General features: G+C 36.6%; 1 protein-coding gene across 3 annotated transcripts in view; it reads left to right on the top strand.

The window, feature by feature from the left end:
* Window positions 1–22,777, top strand: part of SEC23A (SEC23 homolog A, COPII coat complex component) — a 56,574-nt gene extending 33,797 nt beyond the window's left edge. For all 3 annotated transcript variants that reach the window (XM_052659432.1, XM_052659431.1, XM_052659430.1), the window contains 6 exons: window positions 2,626–2,703; window positions 4,398–4,559; window positions 7,978–8,064; window positions 10,263–10,418; window positions 12,703–12,768; window positions 21,674–22,777. In XM_052659432.1, coding sequence (XP_052515392.1) covers window positions 2,626–2,703; window positions 4,398–4,559; window positions 7,978–8,064; window positions 10,263–10,418; window positions 12,703–12,768; window positions 21,674–21,763 — 639 coding nt within the window. In that variant the 3' untranslated portion in view covers window positions 21,764–22,777. The remainder of the gene's footprint in view (window positions 1–2,625; window positions 2,704–4,397; window positions 4,560–7,977; window positions 8,065–10,262; window positions 10,419–12,702; window positions 12,769–21,673) is intronic.
* The last annotated feature ends 1,785 nt before the right edge of the window (window positions 22,778–24,562 follow it).

Below are 24,562 nucleotides of genomic sequence, written 5' to 3'. Positions count from 1 at the left end.
ATGTCATGAATGCATTCATTTTTTGTATTGTTTTACAATGGAACCTTTCTAATTTCTCAGACTTCATCTTATCCTAGCATTTTACTTACTCTAATTTTACATGTGGTCATTATTAGGTTCTTATCCACTGTGTGACTTTTTCTTTTCTAGATAATAAATTTTTCTCTGAAATATCTTGTTTCCTGAGCTTGTTCACTAATTGTGACTATGTAATTTTAACAAATACTTTACTGCTTTGAGAATCTAAAAGCTGTTTGAAGTAATCAGCACATTTGTCATATGGTTATGATTTGTAGTGAAGTACTTTTTTCCGTTTTGCTGGAGCTGTCACTGCTTTTGTAGGTTATGACGTATGACACAAAATTGGATAGTACAACTTGGGTTATCAACTTGTGTAAAACCCACTGATAAGTAGCTTTCAAGTGTGAAGCTGGACTTTTTCTGGTATACTGGTAGGACCAGGCACTTTAGTTGTGCTGTTTTTAAGGACTGCTTCCATCATTACCATTTTCTTATAGAGGCTAGGCTTTGACCCTTTGGGCCCATTTATGTGGCTGGCTTTGTGCATAACTAATAGCTGAATTAAAGACTAAAGTTCTTACAAGTGTTGTTATTTTCTCCGAGAAAATTGTGTTACTGTCGCTTTGTTTGCCCAATCTTACTACTACTAAATAACTGAAACAGTGGATCTTTGATATACCTCCTTTTTGCTTCAGTTTTTTTTTTTTTCTCATTTGTGGTAGTGTTCTGGTTGGGTTGTAAATAAGAACTCCTCACAATTCCAGTAATTAATGCTAGGGCATTTGAGTGTTCAATAAAATTTTAAAAAGTAACCCAAAGATTAGAAATTTATGTATGTGTATATTACACAAAATTTATATTGTTATCTGTGGCATAGGCAATATTTATAAAAATAAGTTAATATGTATTTAACCTCTGGATGAAAAAGGACTTTAAATAAAAAAGGACTTTAAACATAATCAGGAGCCATAAATAAAAATATTAAAAGATTTATTACATTCAAATGAAACAAAAGTCTGTGTGGTTAAAAATACCATTAGCACAATTTATTACCAACTTTATTACATGTATGGCAAAATGTGAAAATTTTCATCTATAAGAGCTATTGCAAATCAGTAGTATTTGGGTAAAAGATAAGCAAAGATCATGGACAAGGAATTAGCAAAAGAAGGAATGCAGTGACCAATAAAAATGAAAACGAAAAACATGAAAAAGTTGCTGATCTCTTAATAAAATCAAACGATGTGTGACATGGCTTTTCTGAAGAATCTTTTCAATGTGTTTCATGTTCTAGATCTCAAGTATATTTTATATTTTTGACCAGTGCTTTCAGGAGAACTTTTACAATGGCAGAAATGTTCTGTCATCGGCACTGTCCATTATGGAACTACTGCCGACATGTGGCTCTTGAGTACTTGAGATATGGCTAGTGCAACTGAGAAGCTGGATTTTAATTTAATTTTAATTAATTTAAATTTATCATAGCTAGTGGCTTTCGTATTGGACAGTGAAAATTATTATCCTAATCTATAAGTTTTATCAGTGAAATGTTGTTAGGGCGCATTGTGTCAGAAATACTATTATTCCCAGATACCAAGATCTATTTTCTGAGGATTAGTGCTGCGACTGCAGCTTTTTTATCCTTTGGATAGCTGTTTTTCTGAAATGATTTTTCCTGAAAGCCAAAAATGTGATCAAACCAATTATGCCTTTTATGTGTTCCTTATGGCACAGATAGCTATGTAAATGATTTAGTTGAACATTTTAGGCTACGAAAGCTCTGTACTACTTTCAGCAGTGAACCTTTTGTTACTTTCTGCTTGTTATTTTTGCTCTCGATCATATGCAAGTACTGATAGATGTTGCCAGGAAGCAGACCAGTTACATAAGTACTATAGAAACTTTTCAGGTCAGAGACTTTGCTGAAGAACAAAGAGGAAGCGCCCATTTACTGAGTGCTTAGTGTCAGGCATTGTGCTGCGCACTTTCTCCTGTGGATTATCTCAGTTATTTTGATGCCTTTTGTTATATTATCATGGAGGGTTTACTTCCCTGTTGCTAGAGTATGTGTCTCCTTTATTGCCTTTTAGTTTCTGCCTTTGTGTTCTTTCTTTACTGGTTTACCTGTTGATCTTGATTTTCTTTTCCTCAGTAGCTCTTTCTTTTTGGCATTTTTTCAAGTGTACCCAATTTTATACCATCATTTTGCTTTTAGAACCACTATGGTATCTTGACAGTACATCTTTCTGTCTGTAGACTGTTGTCTTTTTTAGGTAGGGTCTTAGGGGGCACATATTGAGCTTTTTGGGCCATCACCCACGGCTCTTCATTTGCTATCAGAGACACTTAGTTTAAAAAAATTCAAACACTTTTAAGATGAGTTGTTCTGCACTGAAGCAAATGTATTGTTTGCTTCCAAAATTAAAATTTCTGTCTTTTTTGGTAATCATTCTCTTGGTAAGTCTATAAATAATATCCCGGTTTTATCCTGCATCAAGTATCTGCCTCCTAAAGAGAATAACTTTTTAAAAATAGAAAACACATAGGCAGAAGTTTTAGCTCTGTGCCAGAGAATGTATTACTAACAAGTTTTATTTTATTTAGTGTCAGAAGTTTGGCGAGTATCACAAAGATGATCCAAGTTCCTTCAGATTTTCAGAAACTTTCTCCCTTTATCCACAGGTGAGTAGACAAAAGATCTGTGTTCTTAGTGTTGACAGTAGTGTTGGGTCTCACTTTTCCTGTTTTCTTTTATTACTCATCTTACAGGATTATTCTTTTGGTTAGGTTTAAAGTTTTGAGATAGCTAAGAAAATAGTATTATGATTGAATAGTTAGTGAAAAGTAAGTAGTATTTTCATGATAACCTTGAATATAGCATATATTTGTGGTGAGTAGAAATTTACACCAGAACCTTATTAGGGAGCACAATTTGGTATGAAGCAGATTAGCTTTCCATCTGATAAAAGGGATCTAACTAATTGCAGTACTGCCAGAAGGAAGTAATTTTAACAGTCTGCTAGTCTTATGGTATCGTTGCCTGAGGACAGCTTTATGGAGACATCCCAGATAAACAGAAAAGAACCTTTATCTTACAGAACCTTTCTACTTGGATAGTGGAGTCTATCTGTCTGTTATTTTGGTAGATATTCTTTAAAGTATAGGTTTATATGATGAGTAATAGAGATAATATTTATTCAACTGAGTATATACGAAGTGCAAGTAATTTAGGAGAATAAAGATGGTTGACGTGGATTCTGTTTTCAAGGAGCTTTCATTTTGAAGGGTGAGATCTGTAATATATGTAAACAATGCAGAAAAGAAAGTGAGATTCAACACTACAAGAGAGACACAATATTTAAAGGAAACTTTAAAGAATCCTTCCAAATGGATTATTTGGTATATCTTTATGGAACAAGTGGTATTTTATTTTACCTTAACCTGGAGAGATGATTAATATTGAGATACGGAAATTCAAATTTTTGCTCCTCACAAAAACTTTGTTTAAAGCTTCGACCTTCTTTTCAGAGATACTCTTATTTTTTGAAAATATTTTATTGATCTGTAACCTAGAAACTCCATGTTTCTAGGGGGAGACTTCCCCAAGTCTCTGGTTGAGATTTTGGAGAATTAGAATAAGGCAGAGTCTACTTGTCTTAATGGAGAAGGGAATGGCTACCCACTCCAGTATTCTTGCCTGGAGAATTCCATGGACAGAGGAGCCTGGCAGGCTATATATAGTCCATGGGGTTGAAAAGATTCAGGCACAACTAAGTGACTGTCACTCACTCACTTGTCTTAAGGGAGGCAACCCTTTGTGTTTTGAGAATTCTTGGACCTCACTTCGTATCAGGAAATAGTGAGGGAATTGAGGGCATTCGTCTAAGTTATTGTTGTTTAGTCACTAAGTCATGTGCAATTCCTTTGTGACCCTGTGGATTGTAGCCTGCCAGACTCCTCTGTCCTTGGAATTCTCCAGGCAAGAATACTGGAGTGGGTTGCCATTTGCTTCTCCAGGGGATCTTCCATCCCAGGGATTGAAACTGTGTCTCCTGCATTGGCAGGCGGATTCTTTACCACTGAGGCACCAGGGAAGCCCTTAGTCTAAATACTTGACTTAGATCCAAACAAGGGGTTTTTGTCCCTAGTCTTGTTTTTCTTTTGAGTCATCTCTTTTACTTTTTAGTTGTTGTTGAGTTGCATTTTTAAGTAACTGATAAATATCATGGGTAAGATTCTGAGAAATATAATTTAGAATGTTCTTATTGTAAGTTGTTTTTTTGTGTTCATAGTTGTAATAAAATGTGTTCATAGTAGTAAACTTCTGTTGCCATATTAAAATCAGTAAAAGCTATCTTGCATGTTTTATCTTGTAGTTTATGTTTCATTTAAGAAGATCTCCTTTCTTGCAAGTTTTCAACAATAGTCCTGATGAGAGTTCATATTATCGTCACCACTTTATGCGTCAAGACTTGACCCAGTCTCTCATCATGATTCAGCCTATTCTGTATGCTTATTCTTTTAGTGGACCACCAGAGGTAAGAGGGGTAGAAAAAGAAATTGGTTTTGTTACTGTGCTGTGTGCTATTAAAACAACTAGGTTTTTCTTGAAATATATTTATTAAATATGAGAATTTAATGCAAACATGAATATCTTGTTATTCATATATACTGTTAATATTTATGAGTGCTTACTATATGCTAGATAAAATGCTAGGCTATATTAGGAAATTATTTTAAAAAATAAACAGCTATAAGAGACTTTGTACTTATTAAAAAAAGTTTTTAACAGACTTTTTAAAGATCATTTTGTCTAGTCATTGGGTTGATAAAAATCCTATAGGGCTCATGACTAGTCTTATGTCTTTACCAATGTCTACAGGTGATGATGATTCTAGAAACTGTATTCCAGAGTTTAGTGTCTGACAATTAGGGCATTCTGTATAAACAAAACCTCTTGTTTTAATACAGTCCCATTCTCCTATAGTCTTTTGGAACATAAGATATAGTTGATTGTAAAGATATATACTCAGAAAAATGATAAAGCTATCCATTTTGCCTTCTTAGCAAACTGTCCCAATTATTTTAACCTATTTTCAAATAGATAGTTTTTCTGTTTCATGATTGAAGCAATTTGTTTACTTAAAAGTATGTAATGACTGTATTTGAAAATAATAACTTTAGGAAGGGTCAGTATAAAGAGAATATAATATCTATTGGTTAATGATCTCTAATGCTGCCTTTATTCACTTTTGTAAAAAAATAGTGGGTAAAAAGTTATATTTTGTTGCTATTTTTTAAAGTAATTTGTCATAGTTTTTACTTTTCTAGAAAATGCATTTTTAATTGGTCTAGCTATACATTTGGTCTCATAGTTGTTTGAATGAGGAAAGTAAGTTTTAGAAATACTTTTTTTTTTTAAATTTCATAGTAATATATGTAAGTTGTAAACGTCTGGAAAATGTCAAAAACTGTTTAGAAGAAAAATGGAATCCCACTGCCTGCTCCTGTCAGATTTCAAACTCTCCATTTAATCCATGAATCCCTTTCATTTCTTAAGGCTTTGCATTTGAAGTTATCCTCTTTCTCTTCTGCATTGTCACGTCTCTCCTCATGATCATTCTCATTAACATAGAAACCTTAGTGTCACTCCTGTTAAAAGCCCCTGGACTTCACATTGTCTCTAATTGCCGCCTCATTGCTCTGGTCCCAGTCACAGCTAAATGCAGAGAGTTCCGGTTGTTTATATGTTCCCACGTTACATTCTCTTCTCAACCTATATTAGTCAGACTCTTGTCCCTGAGATTATTCTGAAACAACTCTTATCAAGGCCACCAAGCCCTCGTCTTGTTGGAACTCACACAGCATTTACACAGTGAGGACTCTCCTTGAAAACCTTCTGCTCTAGGCTTCTCCAAGGGCTTCCCTGGTGGCTCAGAGGTTAAAGCGTCTGCCTGCAGTGCAGGAGACCTGGGTTCGATCCCTGGGTCGGGAAGATCCCCTGGAGAAGGAAATGGCAACCCATTCCAGTACTCTTGCCTGGAGAGTCCCATGGATGGAGGAGCCTGGTGGGCTACGGTTCACGGTATCACAAAGGGTCGGACACGACTGAGTGACTTCACTTTCACTTTCACCTTTCACTTTCTCCAATGCCTACAGCACCTACTGGTTTTCCTCTTCCTCACTGCCTGTTCCTTCTCAGACTCCCCCTGCTGGCTTCTCCCTTTCTGAACTCTAAATGTTGGTGTGCTCCAGGCTCAACCTCTGGCTTCTCTAGATTCCCTTGAAGTGGTGCAGTCTAATTACATAGCTCTAATTGCCATCTTCATACCCAAATTTGTGTCAGTTCAGGCCACTTCCTTCTATTTCATATTCAGAACTATATTTCCATCTCCAAATTTTCTCTGTCCAAAGCCTTTCCCCTCTCAGTGGTGCTGCACACCATCAGACTTAGGAGTCATCTCTGATTTCCTCTTGACTAGACTCACATGCTAGTAAAGTAATGCTCAAAATTCTCCAAGCCAGGCTTCAGCAATATGTGAACCGTGAACTTCCTGATGTTCAAGCTGGTTTTAGAAAAGGCAGAGGAACCAGAGATCAAATTGCCAACATCTGCTGGATCATGGAAAAAGCAAGAGAGTTCCAGAAAAACATCTATTTCTGCTTTATTGACTATGCCAAAGCCTTTGACTGTGTGGATCACAATAAAGTGTGGAAAATTCTGAAAGAGATGGGAATGCCAGACCACCTGACCTGCCTCTTCAGAAATCTGTATGCAGGTCAGGAAGCAACAGTTAGAACTGGACATGGAACAACAGACTGGTTCCAAATAGGAAAAGGAGTACGTCAAGGCTGTATATTGTCACCCTGCGTATTTAACTTACATGCAGAGTACATCGTGAGAAACGCTGGACTGGAAGAAAGACAAGCTGGAATCAAGATTGCCGGGAGAAATATCAATAACCTCAGATATGCAGATGACACCACCCTTATGGCAGAAAGTGAAGAGGAACTAAAAAGCCTCTTGATGAATGTGAAAGAGGAGAGTGAAAAAGTTGGCTTAAAGCTCAACATTCAGAAAACTAAGATTATGGCATCTGGTCCCATCACTTCATGGGAAATAGATGGGGAAACAGTGGAAACAGTGTGAGACTTTATTTTTTGGGGCTCCAAAATCACTGCAGATGGTGACTGTAGCCATGAAATTAAAAGATACTTACTCCTTGGAAGAAAAGTTATGACCAACCTAGATAGTATATTCAAAAGCAGAGACATTACTTGGCTAAGGTCCATCTAGTCAAGGCTATGGTTTTTCCTGTAGTCATGTATGGATGTGAGAGTTGGACTGTGAAGAAGGCTGAGCGCCAAAGAATTGATACTTTTGAACTGTGGTGTTGGAGAAGACTCTTGAGAGTCCCTTGGACTGCAAGGAGATCCAACCAGACCATTCTGAAGGAGATCAACCTTGGGATTTCTTTGGAAGGACTGATGCTAAAGCTGAAACTCCAGTACTTTGGCCACCTCATGAGAAGAGTTGACTCATTGGAAAAGACTCTGATGCTGGGAGGGATTGGGGGCAGGAGGAGAAGGGGACGACCGAGGATGAGATGGCTGGATGGCATCACGGACTCGATGGACGTGAGTCTGAGTGAACTCCGGGAGATGGTGATTGTCAGGGAGGCCTGGTGTGCTGCAATTCATGGGGTCACAAAGAGTCGGACTCGACTGAGCGACTGAACTGAACTGAACTGAGACTCTGTTTTCAACTGTTACTTCAGTTTAGCGATTCCTCAGAAAATTAAATTTCTAACATCTTTTAAGAATTCATAATAGCAAGAGGTTTTAAGTAGTAAGATAATACATTTAAAAAATTTAAAAGATTCTAAAAAGATCAATTTTGTATTTTTAAGCAATTAATTTTTCCTTCTTCCTCTTTCATTATTATCCTCACATCAGCCGGTTCTTCTTGATAGCAGCAGCATTCTTGCAGATCGTATTCTCCTCATGGACACATTTTTCCAGATTTTGATTTATCATGGTGAGGTAAGATTCCCTTGTGTTTAAAGCTATGCATGTAGTTTCAGTAAATTCATATTTTAATTCATATTGCTAGAAGCTTTCCTTCCTTTACCTATATGACTAGTGTCTCCTCTATGATAAACTTTATTTCCACTTTTATTAAGTTATGTGTAAAATGTGATTCTTCCTTTTGTGAATTTTTAGACTTAATTTGCAGTTGACCTGTCTGTGGTTATTTTGTCCGTCTCTCTGCACATAATTGGAGAAATGAATTTTATACAAAGCATAGCTGTGAAAGTAAGAGTGAGCATATCATACTTTTGGGTTTTACCTGAAGACACTTAGAAGGGAAAAGTCAGTAGGCGGGCTTTCCTTTTTATTATTTCATGTATCCATTTAAAAAGTATTCTGGGACTTCCCTGGTGGTCCAGTGGTTAAGACTCCATACTCCCAATGCAGGGGGCTAGGTTTTATCCCTGGTTAGGGAGCTAGAGCCTGCATGGTGCAACCAAAACCCGACACAGACCTCATCCCCACCCTCCAAATATTCCACACAAGGTATTTAAAGTAAAAAAAAAAAAATTTCAGTTGATCTTAAAGATTTCATTTAAAGCACAAGCTAATTAAAATTTATAACTTAATTGGATAGGTAAATGATTGAAAAGAGCAGACTACTTGAGTAGCAATTGAGTTAATCTAGGTTATTTAGTATAACTCTATTCATTCCTGTATTTATTCATTCAGGCGGTATTCAAGTGCTTCCTCTGTGTAAGAGAGCACTGAAATCTAGATGCTTTGAGAAATACAGATCTCCTTTTTCATAAACTTATACTCAAGCTTATAGTCTAGTATTCAGGTAACTTGGACATATATATTTTTCCAGTGTTATAACTGTAAATGATTTTAGATATGCACTGTAATAGGGAAGGGGCTTTCCAGGTGGCGCTAGTGGTAAAGAACCCACCTGCCAGTGCAGGAGTCATAGGAGACATAACCCAGGGTTCGATCCCTGGGTTAGGAAGATGCCCTGGAGGAAGGCAAAGCAATCCACTCCAGTATTCTTGCCTGGAGAATCCCATGGACAGAGGAGCCTGGTGGTCTGCAGTCCATAAGGTTGCTAAGAGTCAGATGTCACTGAAGTGACTTGGCACGCATGCACTCAAGGAAGATCTTATTCAAAATATCACTTTAAATAATGGGACTTTTAAAGACCTATTGATTATTATTTTTAATTGATACCAGTTACTAGAGCTATTTAACTTATAAGAATAATGCCTGTGACACTAGCTCTGTGACAGAGCTAGATTTTTGATTATTTCTTTTGTCTTTCAGTAGTTTTATTTCTTCAAATAGCTTGTTAACATGCATAAATGAGAAATCAGAAATTCAGATGACTGTTCCTCTGTTAAATATAGAGATATAAATATATGCATTGATTGATTCACTTAACTTAGAAATCAAGCCAGGTTAAATCTTTGGATGATTTAATGAAATGGTGTTTTTGAGTCATTTACCTAAAAATATTGATTCAAATGCTCTTTTACAGGTATATTATCTTTATAATATTATTGCTATTATTATTAAAGTTTTTACCTTTATGTATCTTGTGAGAATGTAACTCATTGGTAAAGATTCATAATATAAGAGTAATTAATTTTTAAGTCTCTAGGAAATCTTCTGTACCAGAAATCCCCTTTACTTATCATAAGCTTAGGTAGATACCTTTTTCTTGTTGTTCAGTCGCTAAGTCATGTCCGACCCTTTACAACCCCGTGGCCTATAGCCCACCAGGCTCCTCTGTCCTTGGAATTCTCCAGGCAACAATTCTAGAGTGAGTTGCTGTTTCCTTCTCCATGGGATCTTCCTGACCCAGGGATTGAACCCTTGTCTCCTGCATTGATTTGTGGATTCTTTACCACTGAGCCACCTGGGAAGCCCAGCGATACCTTTTAGCTAACTTTAATATGATAAGTGTAGTGTTTTAAAATTTTTTCTTCATTATTATTTCTTTTTACTTTTAAAGAAGAAATATCCTAATTTTGCATCTGTTTACTCAAGAATGCTGAAATTAGTATTGTAACTTTAAAAAATTAGTAACTTAAAAATAAATGGGATAATATTCTGTGATTTTCTTATTTTCTAAGAATGTTTCATTTGAAAAAAAATTTTTTTTGATTAGGCAAGGAAAAAGGTAATAATTCCTTTAATCATTTTAAAATTAGACCATAGCTCAGTGGCGCAAGTCAGGATACCAGGACATGCCAGAATATGAAAATTTCCGCCACCTTCTGCAAGCCCCAGTGGATGATGCCCAGGAAATCCTTCACTCCAGGTTTCCAATGCCGAGATACATTGACACTGAACATGGTGGAAGTCAGGTAATACTCTGTGTTTGTTTGCATGTGTGTTGCTGATTTTACAATGAGTTGTTCCTGTTTGCCTTCTGACAGTTTGAATAGACTGCTTCCCCAGGCAAATGAAAAGGAAAGAGATGGGTAGATGGTTTCCAGGGGAAGGTGTGCTTTCTTCTTGCCTTAGTTTTGAGAGCAGAGCAGTAAGATCATTGACTAGCTGACTACAGGTGGTGGTTTCTCCCATCTTCTTCCTCCAGCTCAGCTCTACTAAAGAGCCAGGGTGTTGTTTTGGTGATATGCCAGCTTTAGTTGAGCAAGTAGATATGAACAACTTAGGAAATAATTTAGTGTACTTTTCTCAGATCTCTTTGTTTACTGACAAAGTCTGTGAATATAAAGTTTGTGGTAACATAATTTTTGTTTTCCTCATTCTATCATTTCACTTTTCTAGAAAATGTCATGTAATAGGAAAGCATTATGGCATTATAAAAAGATGTGTAATTTTTAGAGTTATGAGGGTTAAATAACATACATATAGCCCTTTTTGGCCTTACAGAAGACTCAGTTAGGACCCCATAACATAGACTCATTTTTTTTTCTGTTAAAAAAATTTTTTTTTATTTATTATTTTTGGCCACACTGGGTCTTTGTTGCTGCACGGGTTTTTCTCTAGTTGTAGTGAGCAGGTCCTACTCTGTAGTTCTGGTGTGCAGGCTTCTCACTGAGGGGCTTCTCTAGTGTGGAGCATGGGCTCTAGGGTGTGCAGGCTGTAGCAGTTGTGGCACATGGGTTTAGCTGTGGCTCCCAGGTTTTAGAGCACAGGCTCAATAGTTGTAGCATACGGGCTTAGTTGCTCCGAGGCATGTGGGATCTTCCCAAACTGGGGATTGAACCCGTGTCTTCTGCACTGGCAGGTAGATTCTTTACCATTGAGCCACTCTGAAAGCCCAACTCTTGAATCACTTTTACTGCTGCCTTTTAATTCTTATTAGAGGTATATAAATTAATTATAGGTTATTATAAGCTTTTTTCACTTGTTCCTAGAAATTCAGACCTTGCCTTATTGATGTATCCCTAGTGCCTAGCACAGTATTACAAAGTAGGTAGTAGATATCAGTAACTATTATTCAGAAATGATAGCAATTATTATTAGGGTTTTGCTATATTTATAATAGAAGCTACTATGCCCTATTGAGAATTTGCAAAGCTGGTAACACTTTACATAACTTCTCTCATTTGATTCTCTAGCAGTCCTATTATTGTTTCCATTTTACGGATAATAAAACTGAGACTTAGGTTACTTGTGGCCAAGGAAAACTGTAGATGGAGGAATTGGGATTTGAATCCAGATGTTCTTTGCTGCTGCTGCTGCTGCTGCTGCTGCTGCTGCTGCTGCTAAGTCGCTTCAGTTGTGTCCGACTCTGTGCGACCCCATAGACAGCAGCCCACCAGGCTCCCCCGTCCCTGGGATTCTCCAGGCAAGAACACTGGAGTGGGTTGCCATTTCCTTCTCCAATGCATGAAAGTGAAAAGTGAAAGTGAAGTCGCTCAGTCGTGTCCGACTCTCAGCGACCCCATGGACTGCAGCCTACCAGGCTCCTCTGTTCATGGGATTTTCCAGGCAAGAATACTGGAGTGGGTTGCCATTGCCTTCTCCGAGATGTTCTTTAGAAGTAGAAAAAGATGTTGTATGGTACTAAATTTCAAATGATAGGACTGTCTTGTTCTTTTAATGTGAAATAATAATTTATGACTTGTTCTCTCATTGATGTCTCACCACATGTACTGCTATATTCCTTTTCAATTCTGGTTATTATTTCATGATGATAAGGCATGGTGGATAGATGGGCAAAATGTTAGGCAAGTGCTCTCATGGAATAGCCTATAGTTTGAAAAAGTTTGCGAGTCATTGTTTAAAGTGAAAGAACATGTAGAGACTTTGAACCTTTGGAGACTTTGAACCTTTGTTGATGTTTCAGACCAGGTGTTTGGTAAATGTCACACTAACTTTGTCATAATTGTTGCACACATACTCTTTATATGCCGAGTTTTGAATTCTACAATTTGTATTTGTTACTGTAAGTGTTATTCTGTATGTGTGATTTGGAGAGGTTACACTTATTTGTAACATATAGTGGTCTACATATTTCAAGATTTATCTCATTTTTTTAAGTTTCATTTTAATAAAATTAATTTTATGAAAATATATTAAATAGAATTGATTTTATATGGCATAATGTATTTGTTTAGCTTATATTGACCAAATCTTATATTTGATGGATAATATTATTTCTTCTTTGCTTTTAAGGCTCGTTTCCTGCTTTCAAAAGTTAACCCCTCACAGACTCATAATAATATGTATGCCTGGGGACAGGTAAGTGTAAATAGCAGATCGTGGAAATTATTTCTTTGTGTTTTTTATAGTTCGTTATTTTAGTGAAAGCTACATTTTTTGCCTTTGTTTTTGGTAATGGTTTCTGTTGGAAAAGTAATAATAAAAAAAAGAGGTTAAAATAGAATTAGCATTTGGTGGCACCACGGAAAATACAAAAGTGATTATATCAAATATATAGAAACTTTTCATATTTCAAGCTAACATGTTTCCCTTGAGACAAAAAGCAATAAAGTGTGTAGTAAATGAACTAGAAGGTGATGATTCAGACTTAATGCTAGGCTGTGAACCACAAAAGGCCACAGGACGCTGGGAGTGGTCAGGGATTGTGGTTGAACAAGAGAGTCTGGAGGCCTGGACATCATTATTAATATATTTTAATTTGGTAGAAATTCTGCCTCTTGGTACACTATATCACCACTTATCAACTGTCCAATCTGCAGGACTCTGTATTGGTTACTTCAGGATCCCAGCTATCATCCCTGCCTTTGAAGAGCTTGTAGTCTAGTATTAGAAATAAAACACATACCTAAGTCGTTAAAAATACAAGGCAGATTGGGTTGTGTGCTTTTAGGAAAATTTCAAGTGTTACTGAGGGAGAGAGGAGAAGGAGGGGAAAGGGTCTCATGATGGCAGAGGAAAAGATATTTCCTTTAGAGTGCTTATTATCGCAATAAGTAGAAATTGTGTGGGGAACAGAATTCTAGGTAGACGACAGTATGGACTAAGATAAAGAGTATATGTCAAGATGAACAGTGAACAATAAACTGGAAATGTAATTGTGCAGTCAGTTATGGCGGCTCTTGAATACCAGGCTGAGGACTGAGGAGCTGAATTTTTGTTTGCTAAGTTATGGAATGTCACTGAAGGTTTTTGGCCAGAGGGCCAATTTTGGCTCTTGGATAATACAGCTGAATCTTAAGATTAGTTGGAAGCAGTCTGTAAGTTGGAACTGTTTGTGCTGAAGTAATCCAAGTGAGAGAGAAAGAAGATGAGATGGTGAAAAAGAATAGATTTGAGTTATATTTCGAGAGGAGACTCAGTGAGATTTGGTTACCAGTTGCAGGAAAGTAAAACTCACTCTGGGGCCAGACAGCTGTATGCAAAGTCTGAATTCTGATTGGATTCTGGATTAGAGCAAACAGCTTATAAAGAACATAATTGGGATGATTTGTGAAATATATAGACTGTATGTCAGATACTAGTATAGTAATCCTTAAGAGTAATAACGGTGTTGTGGTTATGTAGGCGATTGTCCGTGATCTTGGGAGATATATCCTAAAGTGTTCGGGGATAAAATATTGTGATGTCTTCAACTTGCAAAAATGATTTAATAAGAAGAAAAAGAAAAGAAAAAATAGATACAAACATAAAATGTGGCAAAATATTCATCATTGATTTTCAGTTTAGCGCTATGTTGGTATTCATTGTACTTTCTTTCTAAGGTTTGAATTTTTGAAAAATAGTTGAGGGAGAACAAGGGAGTGAGGCGTTCTGAGCCTGGGTAACTGAGGAGAACATGTGCCAGTAAGAATGAGAGTGAAAAGAAAACATTTTAGACCTTGAGTTTGAGATATCATCTAGATGCCCAAATGAGTAGGCTGTTGAAAATTTGGGTTTGGTGGTCAGGGCAAGGATTAGACAAGTGATATTGAAAGCTATCACAGTGGATGGTTGTCCAAGGAGACTACAGAGGCAAAGGAAGGATGAGATAGAACCTTGAGGAAGTACAAGTGGTAGGAGTATTTTATATGTAATCAGAAGTGGAAGGAAACCGAGAGGAGCACCATGTCCTAAGTGGTGAGGGAGAACTTTACAGAAGGAAGAAGAAGGGAGTAACAAATACTGAGATGCTGCAGATACTTGATTTGAGGACTAGGCGGTTATTTGTGCCCTTAGCTAAGCAGTTTTAATATAGTCATTGTGTAGAGGATAGATTGTTAAAGAATTAATGAGTGGTGAAGAAGTGGAGGTCATTAAGTATAAATGAATATTTTGCAAATTTAGCCTGAATGAATAGTAGGAGGGTGATTGTTATTAGAGTAAGGGCACAAAACTTATTTGTAGACTAAGTGTAAGGAGCTATTGTTGGGGAGACAATAGAACACTGTATGGATGTTAAGATCCTCAGAAGGAGACAGTGTGATCACATTATGTAGAGTTTAAGCACTGGTAGGGAGGCAGGACATTTCTTTCTGCAAAAGCAAAGAGTGAGAAGAAGGGTGAAGACAGAAAGATTTTGAGGTGGTGAGAAAAGCTCTCATTGGAGAAGCCTGTTTCTTTTCAGTAATAGATTATTTGCTAGAGTGAGAAATGCTGGGGTTAAGGACTGGATAACAGAACAGGTTAAAAACAGCAATAAGGAATATAAGAAAACAATAGAGGATGAATAAAAGACAGCAGTGTTGAGGGTCCATTTTATTTACTAACAATTTCTTGAGCATGGTTCCGTAATGTTCTTTAGCCACGCTGTGTAGTTAGGCATTGCATCAAAGATAGAAGAACTGGGGCTAATTTAGAACTAGAGGTAAGAAAGATGGACACAGCAAAGACAGTAGAATATTTGAGAGCATTGTTAAACAACTGACTATGGGGCCCAGGCTGGTTAGAAGAGAAATAAAGCAATAATTGGAATTCAGGCCCTTTTCTTTGAATATAGTGAGTGAGTGAGTGAAAGTTGCTCAGTTGTGTCCGACTCTTTGCCACCCCATGGACTATACAGTCCATGAAATTCTCCAGGTCAGAATACTGAAGTGGGTAGCTTTTCCCTTCTCCAGGGGATCTTCCCAACCCAGGGATCGAACGCAGGTCTTCCGTATTGCAGACGGATTCTTTTACCAGCTGAACCACAAGGGAAACCCAAGAATACTGGAGTGGGTAGCCTGTCCCTTCTCCAGGGGCACTTGCCCACCCAGGAATCAAACCAGGTCTCCTGCATTGCAGGTAGATTCTTTACCAACTGAGCTATGAGGGAAGCCCTTTGAATGCAGAGGTGCCTCAAAAGTTTGCCTTGACTTCTCTACATTTTAGAGAATTTTTTCTGGGTGATTGTATCCATTCTTGTGGCTTCAGCTTTCATTTGAGTCTAACTTATAAGTCTCCATCTTTGCTTTGGCTTCACAGTGACCTGCAGGCTGGAGTTTATAACCACCGGGTGCAGAGCACTTGAGTTTCCTGTAGACGTTTCATAAGCAGCATGCCCCAACTTGAGCTCTTTCATACCATCTTGCACTTACTGACTTGGAGGTTTTTTACAGAGGAGCCTACCATTCTCTGAGTTGCCAGGGCTTGGAACTTTAGTCATGTACATTTTCTCCCTTCTGCCCCTAATTATTGACTTATTTTCCCTGGCCATTCCCTCCTGTCCCCATCGCTAATCAAGGTTAGGCCCTTGTTACTCTTCACATAGACTGTTGGAATTACCTGCTGGCTCCGCTCTAGCCGTTTCCTCCCATTTTGGCACTGGTCAGAGAGGTCTCCCTAAAACAGTTCTGAGTCAAAGCACTGCCTGGAAATCTTTAATAACCCCCTACTGAGTTTCTAAAAGCTCTGTGTTGCTATGGAGGGTCCTTTGTAGTGTGCTCCACATAGCTTTGCCCACTTTTAGCTACTATTTAGTCTTTTTAATCAAACTGGCTTTCCTACCACACTCTGAGTATACTGAGCATGTAACTTGCCCCTGTCACTGCTTGTCACACATAGCAGCCATCCCTCAAGGCTCAGTTTTAAAAGTTTACTGACTCCATGAAACTTTTTCTGTGATTGTATGACTGGATATTATGGAATATCCCTAACCCTTCATTCCCGCTCTCTTTCTTCATCCATTTCTGATGGCACTTATTTTTCCTATTAGAATATAAGTTACTTGAGGGTAAAAACTGTGTCACTTTCATTTTTGACTTTCCACAGTACCTTAATCATTAGCACATATTGACTATAATACATCTGGACAGGAGAACAGAGATCAGAGTAGGGGAATCTGTGGAGATGCTTTAGGAGTTAAGAAGCTTTTGTGATATAGATAGATAAATTGAGTCCATGGTCTAACAGTCCTGAAAAGTGAGGAGGATTTTTTTTTTTTAATAGCAAGGAAAGGAACTAACTCCTGGAAATTGTTCAAAGGCTACATAGCACCTGTGAGAAAAATTTGTCTCCACATAATACATGTGCATATAGATTTTCAATATCAGCCTTCACTGTCTTCCACTTGGTTGGGGGTGGGGGGAGACAAAAAGCCAAGTATAATACTGTGATGTGGAACTTTGGACTGCAGGATGTCCACGAGTTAGCCTTTCTTTTATACTTTAGTCAGTTGAGTACTGGTTTTGGTTCTGGATCCCACAAGTTAAGAGGAACTTATTTAAGAAAAGAAAATCACAGGATATAGAAAATATAGCATCAATAAATAGAGTTAATGAAAACAGTAAATAATCAATATGAAGGGGAAGTTAAAGGATACTTTAAAACAGTATTCATCAGGGGTCATTTATCAATTGCCCGTAGGGAGTAGGTGAGCAAATGAGTGAAACTGGCTGCGCATAAGAGCCCCTGTCAGTCTCAGTGTCAGAAAGCGATACCTGAGGGCGGGGGGCTGTGGCAGACTAGGGTTTATGGGGCAGGTCCACAGACCTTTCTCTAAAGGGAGTAGTTGTTCCTCCCCTCCAGATGACTGTTGGTGTTCGCGTAATTCAATTAACAAAGTGTTGTGAGCTAACGTTATGAAGTCCAAATAAAACATATCTCCTTGTGGCTGATTTTCTGCATTAAGAAAGCATGGTTTAGTTCTTGGAAATAATGACTTGTTCTTTGTTTTGGGGGATTTAAATTACAACGTGGAGATGTAGATGGAAGGCTTATAAAGAACCTGTTGAACTGGCTTAAATGTTAGGGCTCTTGTTTATGCCTCTAGTGTTCCTATTTCCAGGTAGTAATAATTAAGTTCCAGTTTAATTATTATAGGTTATATTATTATAACCTATGGGCGAATTGAGGTGGAAAACCATCATGGATATATTTTTAAAGAGAAAAAGGGTACAGTTGAAAAATAGAGATCAATCAACTGGAAATTTTTGATAAGATTGAGTTGAGCATTAGTATTTATCATTTCAAATAAGATCACAGTATAGAAATTTGAAAACCCATATATATTTTGTCTGGTCTAGGAGAAATAGATCTGGGATTGGGTGAGTTGAGGTGGAAAGGCATCAATCCATGTGTCATTCTGGGCTGGTAGTTGAAAACTCTGCAAGTTACTAAACTTCCATATGCTTTCTTTTCCTTATCTATTATAGAGTTTAATAACACATACTTGATATGCCCAGTAATACTCAGTAAATATTAGTAATTAGTTTTCCTTGTTATCACTGGAGAAAACAGTCTCTCGCTAAAGATATTTAAGATAGGAAAGAAAACCTATAATAATATAACCTATAATAATTAAACTGAAACTTAATTATTACTGCCTGGAAATAGGAACATTAGAGGCCTAACATTGTAAGCCAGACCCTGAAGGAGGGAGATCATTTCATTGAGTGAATATGATGGAGAAGGAAATCCCAGGCCAAGGAACAAACATACATATTGTTTATCTTATTCACTCATTCATTTATCCATCCAGCCATCCATCTATCAATTTTGAAAGCCATCATCTTTGGAGAAACTTAAATATGCTTTGTTGTTATTAAAGGAGTTCTTTTTATTCATTTGATAAAACCTTGTTTAAATATTTGCAATCATTCGGTTAAATTATATCCTTACACTATATGGTAGTTTTAATTATGTTATCAGGTCTGTCTCTCCTTAGATTATTTTATAAAGTTTTTTCCTCAAAGAGGCAGTTAAAAGCAGTTTGGATTTCTTCTCATTATTACATTTTAGAAAATGTAATAATCTTTTCCAGAAATGCATCTGGTTTAGGAAAATTTAAGAATTAGTCACAGTTACACCTTTGGGGGAAGCTGGCATTTGATCCTATCTTTTATGAATAGAATCTTATGAAAACAAAACAAACAACTCCTTTTAGACTGGTTCCAAACTATTTCAAAGATCTTTCAGTCTGTGTTGAATTAGTTTATATGTCTAAAAACAATGAAATTTTGGTCTGAAGTATTTAAATAAGTGTTTCTCAGTCTTTATATTTTGTTAAATTTGAAAGCATCCCTTTTTTGTAACGCTGTGTGAAATGTCAAAATTAAATAAATGTGATAATTAGAAGTGAGAAAGAAACCAAGAGCCTAAGGTTTTTCTTGACTATGACTTTTATAAGAGAAATTATGTTAATATTTTTATAGATAATAATAAGCTGAATCTGTACTGTTTTAGTCATTATACTAAGATTTTCATAAACTCTTGTTTATTAAAACACTCTTGTGAGGTGAGTACTGTTAATCTTATTTTTCAGAAGAGGAAATCGATGCTTTCGTAAAGTAACTTTCTCCAAATCACATAAACTGTGACAACAAGGGTTTGGATTTGATCCTAGGTCATTCTAACTTTAGAATCCGAATTTTTAACCATCAAGCTAAATTGATGATTGAAATATAGGGAGTTAACATGATAGCCAAGCATTTTGCTAAAAATTATGAAATCTAATACATTAGTTTTCTTTTTGTCAGAAATCAAGAATCCAGTGTAAGTATTATCCATGAATGACCTGAAGGGGGCACTGCTGCAACACTGCTTCTGTGATGGTGCTGGAGGCCTCTGATGCTGTAGTGCTTCATATACTAAATGATATAAAACTTGGCCCTTTCTGCCCAATCCTGGGTGTTTGTTAAAGAGAAAAAGGGTACAGTTGAAAAATTGAGATCAGTCAACTGGAAATTTTTGATAAGATTGAGTTGAGCATTTAGTATTTATCATTTCAAATAAGGTCACAGTATATAAAGTAGAAAACCCATATATATTTTGTCTTTACTAGGAAAAATAGATCTGGGATTGGGTGAATTGAGGTGGAAAATGTGTAAAGTGGAAGAAAAATCAGGTATAATTACAGGAAGAAAAAAAAGGAGCTATGCGCTTATTACTAGTTTAAGTCACATTTTTGATACCTTACTTCCTATGTTAACTGTGAATGTAGAATAAGAAGTATTTCAGCCTATAAAATAACAGATTTTCTAAAATAGCTAATAATGTTGTAGGCCAGCTGCGTGTGTCAGGTATTGTTCTGTTTGCTTTACACAATTTAACTCATTTAATCAATATAACAACCACATGCAATAGGTTCTGTTCTTATCTATATTTTACAAATGAGGAAACTAAGACTCCAAGAGGTTAAGTCACTTCTTCAAAGTTGTACAGGCAGTAAGCAGCAGAGCCAGGATTTGAGCTCAGTCTGTCTGGCTCCAGTCTCTAAGCTCTTAATGCCAGGGCTGTTGTCTCCCTTCATTATGTAGTTTTTCAAGTTCTTATGAATTCACCTATGAAAACACATAATAAGATTGATTTTCCTTTTCAGGAGAGGTTATGGCATGTCTGTGGCTATGCCAGATAAGAACCACAAGAGCTGTAAATTCTTATCTCATGTTTGCCACTAATTTGCTGATATCCTCTGAAAATTACTGAATTTCCTTATTTTAGACTTTTATATATACCTATAAATAAGAAATTGGATATCAGGTGAAGAGTTTAAAAATCCAGATATAAAATACTCCAGGAAACTTTCTTGCTACAATAAAATTTCATTATTAGTGGACTGGATTATTAAGATCATTTCATCAACACGGTTTTTATTAAAATAAAAGTCAGGGATTTTCCCTAACTCTTGTTAATTACATAGAACCCACAAGAATCAATGAAAATGACTTGAATGAAAATATATGTGTGTTTTATTTAAAACATGATATAAATTCTCTTCCTTCCAGCTGGCAGTTCTGCTAAAATATGTGTAATTGAAATTTTATTTTAGTAAACAGGCAGCAATGAGGGAGGCTTACTTCTTAGTAGAGATAAAAGCACCAATACATTCAAGACAAATTAATACTTTACTACTTTAAAGACTAAATTGGATATGGAGCCATTCTAATGCCAATTGATGAATTGCAGTACAAATCTGACTCTGACCACTTGGGGTTAGTGCAGACCCCAAAAGTTAAAGGATGTGGTCCACAACAAGACCTACGCTACTTCAGATGCCAGCTGAAAGTTGAATCCCAGGTTACCCACATTTCCGACCGGCTGGCTACAATTTCATGTGTGGGGTGTGGTGAGAAAGGGAGAGTGTTCAGATGGGAGATGGGTGGGTGGGGTGAATAAGAGGATGGGTTCCCACAAACCCCCATTAGGTTTGGAAATTCCCTAGAACAACTCACAGAACTCAGGAAAGCACTGTATTTATGATTACAGTTTTATTGTAGAACTGATAATTCCTTTTCCCATGGAATCAGGGTTTGTCACTTTCCCAGCTGATGTATTGATGTATTTATTCCTCAAATAGGAATTTTCACTTGACTCTGGTATCCAGTGGGTTTTTTTTTTTTGCCTTTGCCTTTGTTTTGTATGATTGATTGAAAATCTAGCCCCCCACCACCCCACACCATCCCTTCCTCCCTGGAGGTCAGGCTCTCTTAAAGCCCAGCCATCTAATTACATGGTTGATCTTTCTGGTGACTGGTCCCTATCCTGAGTCATCTCATCTCACAGCATAAAGTCTAGTGTGATCTGAAGGGCTCATGAATAACAGATGCTGCTGTCGGTTAATTCCAAGGATGTAGTCTCCCCCTCAGGAATCTGGGACAAAGACCAGTCAGATTCTTTATTATACAAGAACATAGACATTATTCTGCTTAAAATGATTTCCTTGTCTATTTTTTTTTTACACATTTGCATATATATTTTAAGGTATCATCCTGTGTTTTTAATTATAGAAAATATCTTTCTTTTCTTCTAGGAGTCTGGAGCACCGATTCTCACAGATGATGTTAGTTTGCAAGTGTTTATGGATCACTTGAAAAAACTTGCTGTGTCAAGTGCTGCTTGATGTGCTGACCTTATTAAGATTGAGAGAATGAAATAGTATTTGTTTCTTTTTTTCTCTTCTTTTCACTTACTCTGGAAATCAACAGAGATCTCTGTAGACTCTTTTTGTATTAGTATGGTTTGAGACAGCATTTGGAAAAATGTTCATGTTTGTAGATTAAGCTAGAGTATAAGAGCAATACGAACAAATTTGTTTTCCTTACCACAGTATTATAACTGGTTTTAGAAATTTGAGGTCTTTATAACTTCAGTTCAGTTCAGTTCAGTCGCTCAGTCATGTCCGACTCTTTGCGACCCCATGAATCGCAGCACGCCAGGCCTCCCTGTCCATCACCAGCTCCCAGAGTTCACTCAAACTCATGTCCATCTAGTCGGTGATGCTTTATAACTTAATTATGTTAAAAAGTAAAAATAGAGTCTGCCTTGCACTGCAGGAATATAACTCATTTGTATGTTGCAGACAAATTCAAAGTGGCACTGAATGTTCCTGACTTTTTGAAAACTTGTTTCTTAATTTTAATCAGAAAGTAAACAAAATCAACAGTAATGATAAATGTGAACAATTTAACCTATTCATTGAATATTTTTCCATGATATTCAGCACTTATGTATACACTTCTTCTGTACCTACTCTGTTAAGGCAGATTTATTTTTATGATGACTTGTTTAGGAATTATTTGACTTTATATATGGTAATTTTCATGAAGATAATTTAATGTTTTTGGTCATTTGAAAAAAATAGTTTAGAGATGAAAGTTTTTTTGGGTGATAATTCCCATAATTGATAACATGTGAAATTCCCACAAAGGACCCAACTGTGTGATTAAACATATTTTTTTTAATAAGGGGAAATAGAAAAGAAATAGTTTCATCACAGTACATTTTAGAAAGGCTTTGCGGTAAAAAGACTATTGTAACTTCTAAACCAAATTTAATATTCACTGCATGCTTTTGTTATTTCCTTTTGTTTTTCTGAGGTAAGTTTTATATTATATCCTTCAGTATTTTAAACTCTTGGGAGTTTACACACTACTTTCTGTTTTTGCTTCCATTTCGTGAACTGTATTAAGTTGTAGTTCTTATTGAAACAGTATTATCTAATATTTTGTTGAATTTTATCATGTGATGATGCTCAGTTCTCTTTTGATTTATTCATTAGTATCATTCACTTTTACCTTTTAAAGTTTACTTGTAGCAGATGTTTACATTGCTAAAGCCAGATATGTTTGACAATGAAATTTACATCAAGTACTGCAATAAAAGGTGGTGCTACTATATGGGCTTAGAAGGACTGTGCGATGATTGTATTTGCATGAACACAATCATTTGATGGTAAAACAGATACTTTAAATGAATTGTTTATATGTTTTATTTGATTAGAATAAATAAATTGCTCTGTTCCATTTTATTTGAACTATGATAGGTCTAAATACCAATAAAATATACATTTTCTCTGTTTTCCTACTTACTTTGAAATCTAGTAAGCCTGAAAAGCCTAGTGTAAAATTAGAGCATTTATAAAACCTGCTATTGATGGATCAAAAAGTCACTTATTAAAAACAAATAACAGCTTTATTGAGTTAATTCACCTCACACAATTCACTAGTTTTTAAATATTCATGGAGTTGTGTAGGTATAACTATAATCAATTTTAGAGCATTTTCATCCCCCACGTAGTTATTTGTTTTTGCTGTCAGGACCTGAGAAGAGTCCCTGTGATGATGATACATGTTTAGTTGGCCTGGCCCCTTTATCTTGGGTCCTTCAAGAATGTATTGTTATTTCTTATCTTGAGTGGTGAGTTGGTACTTACCCCTAAACTGTCCTCATTACAGCTGAGAGAACTAAAGTGTTAATACCTCTGTATTTAAGGGGTAAGGATGAACAGATATATCATCATATCCTTTTAACTTACCATTTGAAAGAAGTCATCTGGATTATTTTTTAGCTATTACTAAATGCTAGCTATTTAAATAGACTTGAAGGAAGAAATGTTAACCCTTTCTATGAATTTAGAGTGGATAGTGAATATTTGCTAAATCATGAGCAGCACTGAGAAGCTTTGGTGTGTCCAGAACTGTTTGGGAATTCATTCTTGAACCTACTTACCCTTGGTGCCCTTATCTCTAAAAATGAGTTTAGATCTCATCTATGCACAGTTATAGTTTGTTGTAACAGAATGAATTTATTCTTTTATTGGCTGATTGCAAAAGTGATCTGATATTTTCTCTATCTACTTCTCCACTTGATAAACTTCGGTTTCATATTTCCTAGCCCAGACTGCATCTAAGGAATGTGCTTGTTGTCCAGACCAGACCAGAAACCAAGGAATCATCTTCAACTCTTCCTCTCCTCAGTATCTTTAGTAACCAGACTGTACCAATTCCAGCTTTTTAGTATCTCCCTAATCTGTGTTTTTTTTTTAAGTTTAAGTGAAGTTGCTCAGTTGTGTCTGACTCTTTGCAGCACCATGGGCTGCCAGGCTCTTCCATCCATGGAATTTTCCAGGCAAGAGTCCTGGAGTGGGTTGCCATTTTCTTCTCCAGAGGATCTTCCCAACCCAGGGATCGAACCTGGGTCTCCCGTATTGCGGGCAGGCGCTTTACCCTCTGAGCCACCAGGGAAGCCACTGTTGGCTGGTCTCCGTTTTACTGGTGTTCTACCTTCATTATGTCTCCCCTGGTTTGGTGAACTAGTTTTCTAACCAGTCTGCTTTCCCCAGTCTCTTTTTCTCCATCTCCTCAGTTTACTGAAACCTGGGTTAGGATTATGTCATTCCCTTTGCCCTCATAATAAAATC

This window comes from Budorcas taxicolor, chromosome 21, assembly GCF_023091745.1.
Source record: "Budorcas taxicolor isolate Tak-1 chromosome 21, Takin1.1, whole genome shotgun sequence".
Lineage (NCBI taxonomy): Eukaryota > Metazoa > Chordata > Mammalia > Artiodactyla > Bovidae > Budorcas > Budorcas taxicolor.
This window is presented reverse-complemented; position numbering and strand designations above follow the sequence as displayed.